Raw genomic sequence first — 15026 nt, 5'->3', positions numbered from 1 at the left:
TTTTTGGCTTGTTGCTTGAATCAACCACTCAGGCACCCGACAGCTCAGCTCCTTCTCTCCAGCTCAGCTGTGTTCCTGACAATCACATCCTATTCAGTCTATCTCCAAATTAGATCTTCAATACATCTATTCTCCAATCCCCTTTCTGCTACCTAACCCAAGTCACCACTATCCCTGGGTCAACTACTGATGTGGCCTTATAACTGATCTCCAGGATTTCTCTCTTACTCCCTTCTAAGCTATTTGCCATAAAGAAGTCAGAATGACCCTTAAAATTTTGTAAATCATTATCACATCACTGCTTAAGATCCTTTTATAGCTTCCATTTATAGTTAGAATTAGGTAACTCTTTACCCCTAGGACACCTTGAATTATCTTGCCTCTGCATGAGTTGACCTCTGCCAACCTCTCCAGAATGTCTTGTTCCTTTCTCCCTTACTCACTGTGCTCTTGCCACGTTGCCTTTCCTAGATAGTAGCAGTCACCTCTTTCCCTCCTCAAAGCCTTCAGACACATGGCTAGTGGCATGCTGGGAGTGATGGTGGGGAAGCAGTCACCCTCGACAGGTAACAGTATTTTATCACGGACGTTGTTTAGAATTGTCAGTGCATGTGCACGGTGAGTCAAAAGTAGATTAACCTGTAGTTGGTTTTATTATTTCTTTTCAGTTCTATTCAAACAATATATTCCCTTATTGCCGGTACACCCTGTGCTGACCAGGCCTATAGGCTTCTTTTCAGCTTGCCTCTTTGGTACACTGCTGCACCATGCACCTGTGAATGGATATCTCATCCCCTCACTTTCTATCTTGATAACGCTTACTCATCTCTTGGACTAGAGTTTAAATACAACATACTCAGGAACGCCTTCCTTGACTCACAAATTTAAATTAGATTTCTTACTGATAACAACATTTTGTTAAAGTAGTACTTATCAAAAATTGTAATTATATATTAATTTGGGTATCATTCTCGAATGTGAACTTCATTAGGGCAGGCACTATGACTTTCATCTTTCATGTTCATGGCTGTAATCTCAGCAGTGAGCTTGGCACATAGTAGGTGTTCAATACAAATTTGTGGGACTGAATGAATGAATGATTTGTGGAAGTGGAGATCAGGCATGCATTGTCATAGAAGTAAAGGAGAGACAGAGAAAATGAAAGCAAGGTGAAGAGGTATAGACAATTCTTTTGAACTGTCTGTTGGGGAGTGGTGAAAGACATGGGTGTTTTCAGGAGGCATAAGTGGGGATGAGGGTGTCCTACTATTTTTAAGATGTTATTTTAAGACATGAGCATGTTTGACTGCTAATGGAGAAGGATCCAGTAGAGTGGTGTGCACTGAAATTACTTAGAAGACTTGTTAAAACAGATTGCAGAGCTGCACTTCTAGAATTTCTGATATAGTTGTTTGGGGCTATGGCTGATAATTTGCATTTCTAGCAAGCCTGCAGGGAATGGTGATCCTGCCAGAATGGGGATCCCACATTGAGAAACACTTAGATACAGGTTGGAGAAGGATGAATGTGGGGCTCTGGAGTCCAAGGGTGGGGGAGAATTTGCCTTAGGGTAGAAGGAGGAACACCATTGTACAGGATGGAGGAAAAAAGATGGGTGCAGACCCAAGTAGGTTTAAAGGTTAGGGAACAGGAAATTGTCAAAACTTCCCCTCTGATAGATCCTGTTTTCATTATGAGTAGGAATTGAGGTCATTTCAGGAGAATCAGGAAGGAGAATCGGGGGTAGGGTAAGAAGTTAGAGGAGGATAGAGAGGTTGGTAGTGTCACTGTGGTGAGCAAGTGAGCAGCATGACAAAAGACTATAGCATTGCAACCAGTGTTGAAGGCTTAGGTGAGGTTTGGAGTCATACATCCGTGTTAGTACCAATCTGCTCTGTTATACCATTGAAGTTAGTGGTAAAAAAACTGTATCAGCTGAATCAGGTTCAAGGGCAATCCTCAGGCTATTTCAGAGGTTAGTATCTTAAAAATATCTCAAACTAACTAAACATGACTGTCCAGCTGTATAAAACACACAATTAAGAGGTACTTAGGGGGGCGCCTGGGTGGCTCAGTTGGTTGGGCGGCCGACTTCAGCTCAGGTCATGATCTCGTGGTCCGTGAGTTCGAGCCCCGCGTTGGGCTCTGTGCTGACAGCTCAGAGCCTGGAGCCTATTTCAGATTCTGTGTCTCCCTCTCTCTGACCCTCCCCTGTTCATGCTCTGTCTCTCCCTGTCTCAAAAATAAATAAAACGTTAAAAAAAAAATTTAAAAAAAAAAGAGGTACTTAGGATGGCAAAGAATTGCCTCTAAACAAACCCAGAGAGATTTCTATATATCTCCTTGTTCCTGAAAATTTATAGTGATAGGTATTTTATTGCATCTTTCACTGCCAGTGTGTTTGTATATGTAGTAATATTAAATTTAAAATTTGCTCACTTAAAATCAACTTTTTTTTTTAAAAAAAAGGAAGCATCATTTTACGTTGAGATACTAAAAACTTCCATTAAGAAAGATGATATACAGAAGCACAAATCTTTATTCCACTCACTCCTCCCTATTCTATCCACTTGTTGCTCCTGTGGAAAGAGCCATCAGCTTGCTCAGATTTCACCCTCTGACACATCATTTTGAGTTATGTTGGTCACCAGGAACTAAAAGTAACAAGAAAGGAAGAAAACTGGAACTGTAATTTAGCACTTTACAAATATACATGCACTACTGGTTGTGGTAAAGGTCAGGAGAGCTGGAATCTAGCAGGCTGTCAAGCAGAAGCAGAAGCAGCTTCTGCGCTATCAGAAGACTGGGGTGGCACAGGGGGTGAAAAGCCCCAAGCACCACTACACCCAGGCTTCCATCTGGGAAATAATAATTGCATAAGAGACAGAGGATGGTAAAGGGCTTTTCACAGAACCTCAAGAATACAGTGAAATACATGTTAATGCTGTTGGTGTTGGTCAGGTACTTTTAATAAGGACATCTATGAGAGATAGAAATGGAAAGAGAAGACAATGCAAATGATAGGACATCTGACTCAAGAATCTAAGGAGCATAGGGATTATAAATACATCCACCTACATACAGATATTCAGATTCAGATAGAGAAGGTTAATGACTAAGCAGTTATTAAACAATGAAACACTTTCATGCTGGTTGGTGAATAGCTGCCATCCTGAGCTCCCTGAGGGCCCCTTGCTGTGCCAGTCTCTCCTGCATCTTTTCCTTCATCCCACCTCCTCACATTCCAGCAGCTGAGGGGTTAATACCAGCACTGGGCCTTTGGGATTCCTAACCTCCATGCTAAAGTCTCTACTTGGATTGGTCAATAGCACATAACATATTAGTGGTTAAATGTCTTAATATCACCTATGTATATGGATCTATGTGGCACAGGATTATCTGCATGCTATGAATTGTCTGATGAAGAATTATCTGCAACAGGATCATTTTGGGTACTTGTCAAAAATGCAGATGCTTACTTCTTGATATGTCTCTGGAGGCAAGGAAAATAAAAGCGAAAGTGAACTATTGGGACCTCATCAAGATAAAAAGCTTCTGCACAGCAAAGGAAATAATCAACAAAGCTAAAAGGCAACCGATGGAATGGAAGATGATATTTGCAAATGACATACTGGATAAAGGGTTAGTATTTAAAATTTATAAAGAACTTACCAAACTCAACACCCAAAAAACAAACAACCCAGTGAAGAAACTAGCAGAAGACATGAATAGACACTTTTCCAAAGAAAATATCCAGATGACTAACAGACACATGAAAAGATGCTCAATATCACTCATCATCAGGGAAATACAAATCAAAACCACAATGGGATACCACCTCACACCTGTCAGAATGGCTAAAATGGACTATTCAGGAAACAACAAATCTTGGCGAAGATGTGGAGAAAGGGGAACCCTTTTGCACTGTTGGTGGGAATGCAAACTGGTGCAGCCACTCTGGAAAACAGTATGGAGATTCCTCAAAAGATTAAAAATAGAACTACCCTAGGATCCAGCAATTGCACTACTAGGAATTTATCTAAAGGATACAAAAATGCTGATTCGAAGGGGCACATGCACCCCGATGTTTATAGCAGCAGTATCAACAATAGCCAAATTATGGAAAGAGCCCAAATGTCCATTGACTAATGAATGGATAAAGAAGATGTGGTATTTATATACAATACAATACTACTCGGTGATGAAAAAGAATGAAATCTTGCCATTTGCAACAGTGTGGATGGAACTAGAGAGTATTATGCTAAGTGAAATAAGTCAGTCAGAGAAAGACATATGTCATATGGTTTCACTCATATGTGGAATTTAAAACACACAACAGATGAACATAGGGGAAGGGAATGAAAAATATGATAAAAACAGAGAAGGAAGCAAACCATAAGAGACTCTAAATACAAAGAACAAACTGAGGGTTGCTGGAGGGGAGGTGGACAGGGGGATGGGCTAAATGCGTGATGGGCATTAAGGAGGGCAGTTGTTGGGATGAGCACTGAGTGCCACATGTAGGAGATGAATCACTGGGTTCTACTCCTGAAGCCAAGACTACATGGTATGTTAACTAGCTTGAGTTTAAATTAAAAAAATGCAGATCCTTGGATCCCAGACACTGGACTCACTGCATCTCTGAGAGAGGGGCCAGGATATGCATTTGTACCTATGCCATAGGTGATTCTAGAATATCATATCAAATATAGTCTTGCATTTTCCAGCATAGAGCAAATCTGTACTGTATTACATCTAGACGCCAAGTTCTTTGAAGGCAGGGTCCTAAGTCCTAACACTCTTGGTATTCACTGCTATGCCTGGCTTAGTGCTGTTGACAGACAATAAAGAGAAGGGGTCATTGATTCAGAAGTGCATACTGAAAAGATAAGTTATCTTTGATGATGATACATGTTGATGGTGATGGCTAATCATGGTGAGTGCTTACCATGTGCCAGATAGTATAATTGCCTTAGATGCATCATCTAATTGGATCTCAATAACTCTAAAAGGTACTGTTATGATCTCCACTTTATGGTGAAGAAACTGAGACTCAAGATCTCAGTGTTGAAAAGGAAAAGGAAAAGGACCCCAGTCTTGGTCTGTCTGACTTCAAAGCCTATATTCTCTTTTATTCACTAAACCATACTGGTTCTTAGATTACAAAACAATTCTACAGATAACTTATAAATCACATTCTTTGGAACTCATCTCTTCAATTTGCTTTTGCTTCAAATTTATTTGTTGCATTTTGTTATATATATGAAGGAGAGGGGCAAGAAGATGAGATAGTAGGAGCAATACTCTCTGACTTGCAGGAACCAAGGTGAAGGACATTGAATATAGAAAGTAAAAGGTATATATAAATATTCTTCAGTATTTAGGAGCTATTGGAAAACTTTTAGCTAAATAAAAATAAAATAAGTACTAAATGAAAAAAAAGTTGGAACATTGCAGCTGTCAGATTTTGAAGTTCTAGCTAGAAATTGAGTAATAAGGAAAGGGAATCAAGATGAGAACTCATTGTTGAGAAATAATGAGGGCAACAGCGATTTTAGAAAGGTCATCAAGGAGCTAGCTGATGCCTGGACTTGACAATGGGCAAGACAAGCAGTCTGGACATGGAGAAATTAAGGCAGCTTATAAGAGGGGGGTGGACTGAAAGTAGATATAAAGAATGAGTTTTATGTGCATTTAGGTTTGTTTTGACGTATTCTGCCCGGAAGCTGGGATTAATGAGCATACGGAGTGTTATAATTTCATTCTGGTTAAAGCATCCTTATGCACTGAGCTTAGTGAAGAAAGGCTAATTAACATCTTTTGAACACAGGAGGGAAAAAAAGAGTATACATCAGAATTGTCTTTTCAAGGCAAAACAAACACAAAATCAAAATCTGGATAAATGGAATCAGAGTGCTTATTCAAACTTCAATATTTCAATCCTGGTGCCTGTCTTTAGATACAGATAACTTTCTAATCATGCTTGATTCATTCATGACATATGGAGAAGCCTAGATTTTGTTCTTACTGGGATCTGGGCAAAATCCCCACTTCTCATCTCTTTCATATCGGCTTGTCGTGGCACACCACAGTAAGTTGTCTTCCCGCCCTTCCCGGGTGCATTCATGATGCCACTGATGGTTATACTGGAAGGGAAACATGCACGGTGTTCCATGGGCATTCCCTTTGATTGTATACAAATCTAGGAGAAAGATAAAGACAAAGTCAAATAAGTATTACGTAAGCTTTATCTTTGGAAACTGTCATATGGTGAATACACTTTTTTATTGACTGAAAACCTACAATGGGTGAGGCCCTTGCTATATCACTGAGAACACTCAGGACCTACTGTCTAGTGTATGTAAAAGTACAAGGGTTCAGAGAGCATGCTGATAAGTGGCTTGTTTACATAATTATCTACTTGTTTATTTACTGTGGTGCCCCTGCGACAGTAGCACACATATTTGTTAATGGATGAGAAGGAAAATTAAATGGAGATTTACTTCTTAACTTAAGAAAAATGTTTATTTTGAGAGAGAGCCAGCGAGAGAGCACATGAGCTAGAGAGGGGCAGGGAGAGAATCCCAAGCAGGCTCAACACTCAGCGCAGAGCCCGACCTGGGGCTCAATCCCACAATAATGAGATCATGACCTGACCCAAAATCAATAGTCAGATGCTCAATCGACTGAGCCGCCCTGAGTTTTACTTTACAATACCTTCCACTCCCCAAATACATCAGAGATCAGCATCTGAACCTCAGGAGTTTTATAGGCACCTATTACTTTTTTTCATTCAATAGATATTTATTGAGCATTTAATGTGCCCGGCGCTGGGGATGTACTAATGAGCAAACCTGCAGATGTTCCCTTTCATATGAAGCTTCTGTTCTACTGGGGAGAGGCAAAGAGAAAGCAAATACACAAGTAAACACATAATTCCAGGTAGCAGTAAGTGTCATGAAGAAAAACAAAGCAGGGTAGGAAGACAGAATGACTGTGTGTGTGTTTGAAGGGTGGAGGGGCCCTATTTTGGATAGGGTTGTGAGTGAAGACCTCTCTGAGTAAGAACTGGGGGAGGTGAGGGTGCAGGTCTTTGCAGAAGAGTTGTTCTGGTGGGAGGAACAGCAGATACAAAGGGCCTGTAATGAGAACATGTGTGGGGCGAATGGAAAGAGCAAGCAGGTGCAAGAGGAAGTGCAACTGGGGAAGTACTGGAGCGTCAGCTCACAAATGGCCAGCTCTGCCACATTATGGATTTTGGCCTTTACCCTGAGGGTAGTGGGAAGTCACTTAGTGAGTTTTGAATGGGAAAATGACATGATCAGATTTCCATTTTTAAAGACTAACTCAGGTTGCAGGGTAGCAAACAGAACCTACATGGCGAGAGGGAAAAATGGGATGACTAGCTAGGAGACCTCTATCATAGTCAAGGAGAGAGGAGTGTGAAGAGGTGGCCTGTTGGCTGCCTTCTCAGAGTATTACAATAATCGGGCATCCTTGGCCTTAAGCATGACTCAGCAGGGGCTTTCAATGGTGAGGGGGATAAGGACTGCCTTCGATTAAGTTAACAGGTCCTGGAGTGGAAGGGCCAGCTGTGGAGATTCCCACTCCTTCCCCACAATTGGCAAGGGGCTAGACCAAGAGCACCCCACATCATTGGCCCTAGAAGTTTGGGCTGTTGAGGAATTACAGGTGTTTCAGGACACATCCCCTTGTTCCAGTCCTCTGAATTCTGCTCAGTCTTCACTTGAGTGCATAGGAATGTGAGTATCTGCCTAAAAAATTAACACAAAGCAAAATATTAAGTTCTTCCTTAGGACTGTAGACTATTCAGAGTGCTGGCCTGCAGCCCTTGCTTATCGTAGTGAGTCCTGCCAATGGCCTGCTCTTGGCTCTGTCTCTCTTTATTCTTTTCTCGTAGGTACAGGAGAAAGTCCTGCTTTGGATCGTAGGAGTTCCTAGCTCTCCTTCCTAGAGTTGGGGCATCCTTGGCCTTACGCATGACTCAACAGGACTATGCTCTTGTTAAGGCATAATTCTACAGAGCACCATGAGGTCAGGAGCCACATCTGTCTTGTTGGCTTTTATAAATTAAATGCCCAGCCCTACACCAGAGAAACCGTCACTGCTCAATAAATATGTGATGGATGGATGAATGAATGAGGAAAGCTACAGAACAGAATCTAAGAGACAGGTTTGCAGTTTCAGAATTTATGCCATTTTATGTTTTTTTTTTCCTGCTTAACATGTCAAGTATTATAGAACTACGGAGGATGAAAGCCCCCACTCCTGAAACCATTCTTCCCACCGCTTGACACTCGCCAATTGTTCCTGACAGTCGTGTGTGGTTTATCTTTCAATGCCTTGTACGTGACCATCACATGGATGCCAGGCAGGCATGAGGAGGCATTGAGGTGCTCCGTAGACATGCTCATACCTGGGGCTGAGTTTCTACAATAATAGAAACCGTGGCAGGAGAGGTTCTTCTATTCATCCTGACAAGTCTTTACTTCACAGACTTTATCTTCCACCTTTATTTTCTCTTTGTCTCCTATACTTCTGTTCTTTCGTCCCCTTCCCATTGAGTTACTTAAGTGTTTTCTCCTCTAAAACCTTTAAATTCTGAGTTTGCTTCATTAGCTGAATTTAGCAAGTTCATTCTAAGATTCCAATAATCCTTTTATGATAAGCAAGTAGCAACTAAAATGTATTTAGCAGAAGTCCCTTGAGGCTCTGGGTGCTGTCATATAATTTACACATCTTTACTTAGGCATAATCTTTCTAAATACGTGATTTCATAAGTACTTTCATTTAAATTATTTTTTACCTTTGTGCAGATATTCACAAATGCTTCCACCACCTGACATGTAGGAAATCCACTTATGAAGATATTTCCATGAGGCCACAAGCACGTTGTTGTGATTCACCTGGACCGTGTACTGGAGAGGGCCGGTGATCATGTTCCTGTTACAGCGCCATCTCAAGGAAACGTGAGTGGAATCACACTCATATATGCTTAGTAGCTGCTCTGGATTCGATAAATTCAGACCCAGGCAACCACTGCCTCCTATGTTAAAAAGGCGGTGGTTTGAAACCCACTTCCACAGCATGTGCTTGTTTGCTGGTTTGCAGTTCTCCAGGGTCAGTGAAGATTTGCCTGCTTGAATGCATTTCTTGAGGCTCTCACTCTGGATAATGAATATTCCTTTATCTGAAACAACAAAATAGGAAACGTGGCATGGAACTTTCATTTATCATTAACTAGTGTCATGAGGATCCTGGTGTGCATGTCTAAGATGTTGTATGTGACAATTTACAGCCATTTTGAACAGATCTGAGGTGATGGATGGGTCCACCAGAAGGGCTTTATTTGCACAAAACAGAAGCGTTTCTTAGGAAATATAAATGGACTTGTTGGAACTAATGAAAAAGTGATCTAAGACCTCCATGGCCAGTAGCAAAGGCTGCCTATCAATCCACGGGGGAGAGGTACTATGGTGAAGGAGCTCACCACAACTGGAGAGAGAGCAAGGATTGGTAATAATACTCAGGGCTAAATGGGAGGGACATTGCACGCTCAGAGGTATGGGGATCTTTTGGTTTTCTTTAGACAAGCGCCTGAATATTAGTAACACGGCAGCCAAATCAAGGGCCACTGAAATGAAAACTTCTACCATCAAATTCCTACAGAAAACCGAAAGGATAGAAGCAAAGTGTTGCTTTATGTCTTGATACAAGGTGTAAAGCTGGTGGGGAAGAAAAGCTTCTCCAATTTGCTCTCTGTGCTGAGTCCAGGTGGAGTAAAAAAGTGGGGACATTTGCTGTGGGGATGGCCTATTCACTAGAGAAGCCTTGTTAAGTGGTACCAGCAGCAAGTGGATGCCCAAGACCCCCGCTCGGGCCCCCGCATCATGTGTATTTTCACATGGGAGGTACTAGAGCACCATGGCAGTGGCAAAACCACACAGGCCACAGGGAGATATGGAGAGAGTAGGCTTTTGTGATGCACCTCTGAACCTCTAATGCCCTGAAGATATTTGGGTGAATTTTCTGTGGAAAAACTGGAAGGGCCCAGCCAGGGAATGGGTATTAGCTACCTGCCTGCCATCTGACTATACCTCATCACTGGCCTGGAAGATACCGGTTATACAATTATGAACTTGTTCTCTCATAGGTTTTCTGAAGGTAGAAATCACATCTACTTTCTTCAGTCTAAGCACAGAGTGTACTGAACATGTTTTAGAAGTTGAGTAAATGCTTGGCGTTGATTAGATGTGCTAGCAGCTGTACAGGTCTGCCTGTGTAGGCAGGTAGGCCTAGGCTTCCTGAGTTACCCAGCTCAGAATGTCTGGTCAGGCCCAAGAGTTCTTTTATTCTGTCTTCTTGTAGTTTACCTCCTGTCCATTTTTAAAAATCTGAAGGGACATTATCAACTTCCCTTTAAAATGACTGTGATTCAGAGCAAGTCGTGTCCTATGGCAGGGGTATAGAAGTGACAGGCAGAGGCCTTCTAGGGATTTGGAACAGCATGGAACAGGCTTCCTTGTGCATGGGGACAAGGGGAAAGTTCTTTTGTTTTTTCCTAAGTTACTTAGGCTGAGAATTGATTTACAGTAACCAAAATCACTTAAGACATTGTTAAAAAAAAGAATGTCAATGTATTAATGAAAGCTATACCTCATTTAATAATTGATAACCTTACTTATAACCATATATTTGAGGAGTTGAATTAGTTGTCAGAAAATTGCTTTGATCATCATATATCAGAGCAAAAGAGAAGGGAGTGTGTGTTTGGGCAGGGGAAGAGAATGAATGGTTTTAGGGAGATTTCATTTAGATCAGGAAATTTGTTTTCCTAATGAAGACCATGTCTGTATGGTTATTAGTAATAGTCATTCAAGATCAAATCTGCCCCTTGCCAATGTGATGTAGACTCTGATAATTAACCTTCTCTCCAACTCTTCTTTTCACCTTTTCACGCCTGGGTAGAACGTTAACCTTAATTTCTGTTGTAATCTCCTAATTACTTTCTAGCTAGCTCAGAGTTTCATTAATTTTTTACTAAAGGATAATCATTTTACTATAACTGTTCTGTAGTTTAGCTTCTATCTCATTTACTTGTTCAAATATATCCACCTACTTACTGGCTAGACCTCAGCTCTCTGGGCCTCAGTTTATATACCTAAGATGGGTAGACAGCCTACCTGGCGAGTGTTTGAGGGCTCTCAAATCAGGCAGATCAGTCTGGAACTTTGGGCAAGTTTTTTAATCTCAGTAAGCCTCACCTTTCCTTTTTGAACTGGGAGCATGTGTGATACTGATCTCATAGGGATGTTAAGGGCATTCCATTAAATAACCCATGCAAAGCACATCACACACCACTTTGGCATGGGAAGACTTCAGCAAGTTGTTAGTATTATTATTGTTACTATTATCCCTCTGGCTTCCTGATTCTTGGTCTGCAAATGCAACTGCAGATCTGGTTGAACACCTGAAGAGTGCTAATATGAGCATCCCCCAAAGACTTCTGTCATTAGCAGAAAAATGCATTTTACTCTAGCTTCTGTAGCACAGTGTGTGTAGACTTTTTAGTGTTAAATGATCCTGAGATCACCTTTTATGGAGGGAAAATACTCTTCAAAATCAAGATAACAAAATATTTTTCTTGTTTGTTCAAATATATGTGCAATCATGAATTAAGAGTCTCCATCTGTTCATCTTCCAAACTAGTATCTACCTGTAAAGTCTATACTGCAGTTCTCTTATAAGAAAGAGAAAAACACATAATGTTGACAAGCAGTGTATGGATAGGCAAATGGATGGTCTTTAAGTCAACATGGACATTATATATTACTAACATTTTGGATGAATAAATATTTTTAAATGTTCAAATTATTAAGTGTTAAGAGAAAAGGAGTGGTGTAATCGGAACTTCTGTAGTTACACTAGTGATCATAAAAATACCTTCCTGAAGCAGAAGATATTAGACACACCTAATCCATGCTGTTCACTTTTGGGGTGTTATTATGTTTTCATGCCCAGCTGCCTTTAGAATGTAGCTTTGGAAAAGTTCCTCAGAATGTATCATAAACAAGTAGCTCTGGCTTACCAATAACAATAAATATGCCATCCCCAAAAGAATACTATGCCACACTAAGCTAAAAAATGACCCAATCCCATTTTCCCATTAAACTATAATAGAATCTGGTCTTGGCACCATTAATCTCCATAAATTCACTGAAGAGAAAACAATTGCCTTCAAATAAACTCTGAGGAGACCCAATATGGGTATCAATATTCTGATCATTATTATATGCATATATAGGCTGTCTGTAACAAACACATAATGTGAAAAAAGCCACCAATCCTTAGCGTCTATAGTCAGGTTTTAAAAAGTATGAAAATCAAATGTGGGAGGAATCAAGATTGATTATATATGTCAAGGACATCAGTTCTGCTTGAACACTGATTAAGTGATTAATGAAGTACTGCCAGAATTACTAAATCTCTTTGCAGTAAAATGTTATTATACTTCCCTTCATAATTATAAGTTTAAGAGGAGAAAAAGGATTGATTTACTAGAAGTAACTTACAAGCTAATATTCATTCTTTTTTATTCCATGGAATAAAATCCATGGAAGACAGTTCTACTTTCTACTTCTGGGTTCCTCTGAAGAGGAGATCATTTTAGACCCACCCTTTGCCCCACAGGATAACATGTACTTTTCAAAGGAATGGGAGGAGAATGCTTCCTTGATCAAGTGTGGAATTTAAGTTTAAGGTAATCCTTTTTTGACTGCATATAGAAAATTACTTCATTCCACAAGCATTCATTGGGTGGTAGGCACTGTGTAGGGCACTAGAGATAGAGGGAGAAATTATTTGCCTAAGTATCTGTCCCTTAAAAGTATACCTATTTCTTCTGAAATCATGAGAATACTCCTAGTTAATGAAAAGAAGGAGGTTCCATCAGTGCCAAAGAAAACATTGTAACCACATTTAAGATAGCCCTGGGGCACCTAGATGGCTCTGTCAATTGAGCATCTGACTCTTGATTTCAGTTCAGGTCTTGATCCCAGGGTCGTGGGATAGAGCTCTGTGTTGGGCTCCCCGCTGAGTGTGGAGCCTGATAAAGATTCCCTCTGTCTCTCCCTCTGCCCCTCTCTCCCATTCGTGCACTCTCGCTCTCTCTCTCTCTCTCTCTCAAATTAAAAAAAAAAAAAGCCCTTTAAAGCAAGTGGTGAAAAATAAGAACAAGAAAATAGCCCAGAATTCAGAATACTTGACTGGATCCTCAACTATTGTCATGTGTAAGGTGGGCATGACTCCTCAGTGTCATCAGATCATTCTGAGTGGGGAGAGTGTGTGTGTTTGCACACACTTGCCCCTTTTCCAGGGAGGAGACTGAGAACAACACCGGAAGGAATGAGGCCATTTGGAGGAGACTAAATTTTCTTATTTTATTTTATTTAATTTTAATTTAATTTAATTTAATTTAATTTAATTTAATTTTATTTTATTTTATTTTATTTTATTTTATTTTATTTTATTTTAACTTTTGAGAGAGACATAACATGAGCAAGGGAGGGGCAGAGAGAGACACACACACACACAGAATCTGAAGCAGGCTCCAGGCTCTGAGCTGTCAGCACAGAGCCCAATATGGAGCTCAAACCCACAAATGTGAGATCATGACCTGAGCTGAATTCGGACACTCAACCGACTGAGCCACTCAGCACCCCCTGGAGGAGACTGACTATCCATAAACCCAGAATCATGAACTTTAAGGCTGGCTGGGACTGAAAGGGTTATGTAATCAAATCATTCTTTTACATTTTTTTCCAAATGTATTTTGTCTTAGTTTAATATCCATATGCATAGTGAGGACCATATAGGTCTAGGCCTAGCTTTATTTACATACATTAATTTATAACCTATAAAGGAGAAAATAAACTGCTGCAGATTGTTGCCAAACAATTTGAGGTAGAAAACTTAAAGTTTCCAACAAACATTTTTTTCAGTCCCTAGTATGGTATGTGTTAGGAAGCCTGCAGAAAAAAGGGTATAAATGTCATAGTGTTTGCCCTCAAGGAGTTGCTGTAATCCCCGGGAGTACATCTTGAAATATACGGAAAGAACTATAACAATGTCAAGATATATTTTGATATCAGAGGTATAGATAAGCACAATGACATGGAAGCCAGAGCTAGAAGGGATAGGTTTGGCCTATCAGAGAAATCTCTTTCGATCTCTCTCTCTCTCTCTCTCTCTCTCTCTCTCTCCCTCCCTCCCTCTCCCTCTCCCTCTCTCTCTCTCTCTCTCAATTTCTCTCTCTGTCTCTCTGTCTCTCTGTCTCTCTCTCTCTCTCACACACACACACACACACACACACACACAGACACACGCATTTTCATTCACCAGTCATTTATTAGGGACATAACATTTGTCACACACGGAGGTACCTTGGTGAACTGGCCAGACATGGTAACCTGTTCTCACTGCAGAGACAAAAAGTTCTAAATAGTGGAGGAGGTCTATAGATGCACAGCTGGTTAAGTGGGACAAAGGGGCACAGAGCAAATGTCACCAAAGTTCAGAAGTGACAAAAATAATCAGCTCTAGGGTGATGAGAGCCTACCTATATAAAAGAATTTGGTGGTTATAGAATATAAAGTTGGAAAGAGGTGGTTTGGGGTCATTTTATGAAGAACTTGAATTTTATTCAAAAATTTGTCTTTTATTCTTCAGATGAGAGGGAGCATTGGGAATAATAGAAAGCATGACTGAGGCTGTGGTGTAGATGAATTAGCATGGTGAATCATTCAGCAAAAACACTTATTGAGCATTTACTGTGTACCCAGCCTTGTTTCAGGTGCTAAGAATATAGGTGTGAGGCAAATGTCCAAATTCCTGGCCTGGAGGAGTTCTCCTGTAGGTGGGACGAGACAGTCCATGAATGGAACCAGTGCACAATCTGGGGACTTTTGCTATGATCCAGCAAGGGGACCGAGGCATCAATTCAGCTG

General features: G+C 40.6%; 1 protein-coding gene across 1 annotated transcript in view; it reads right to left on the bottom strand.

Moving 5' to 3' along the window:
- PLA2R1 (phospholipase A2 receptor 1) overlaps nt 1-15026 on the bottom strand; it is a 120853-nt gene that overhangs the window by 94204 nt on the left and 11623 nt on the right. The window contains exons 2-3 of the mRNA XM_049616141.1: nt 8828-9211; nt 6029-6202 (exon numbers count right to left, since the gene is read on the bottom strand). Coding sequence (XP_049472098.1) covers nt 6029-6202; nt 8828-9211 — 558 coding nt within the window. The remainder of the gene's footprint in view (nt 1-6028; nt 6203-8827; nt 9212-15026) is intronic.

The sequence above is a fragment of the Panthera uncia genome (genome assembly GCF_023721935.1).
Source record: "Panthera uncia isolate 11264 chromosome C1 unlocalized genomic scaffold, Puncia_PCG_1.0 HiC_scaffold_3, whole genome shotgun sequence".
Lineage (NCBI taxonomy): Eukaryota > Metazoa > Chordata > Mammalia > Carnivora > Felidae > Panthera > Panthera uncia.
This window is presented reverse-complemented; position numbering and strand designations above follow the sequence as displayed.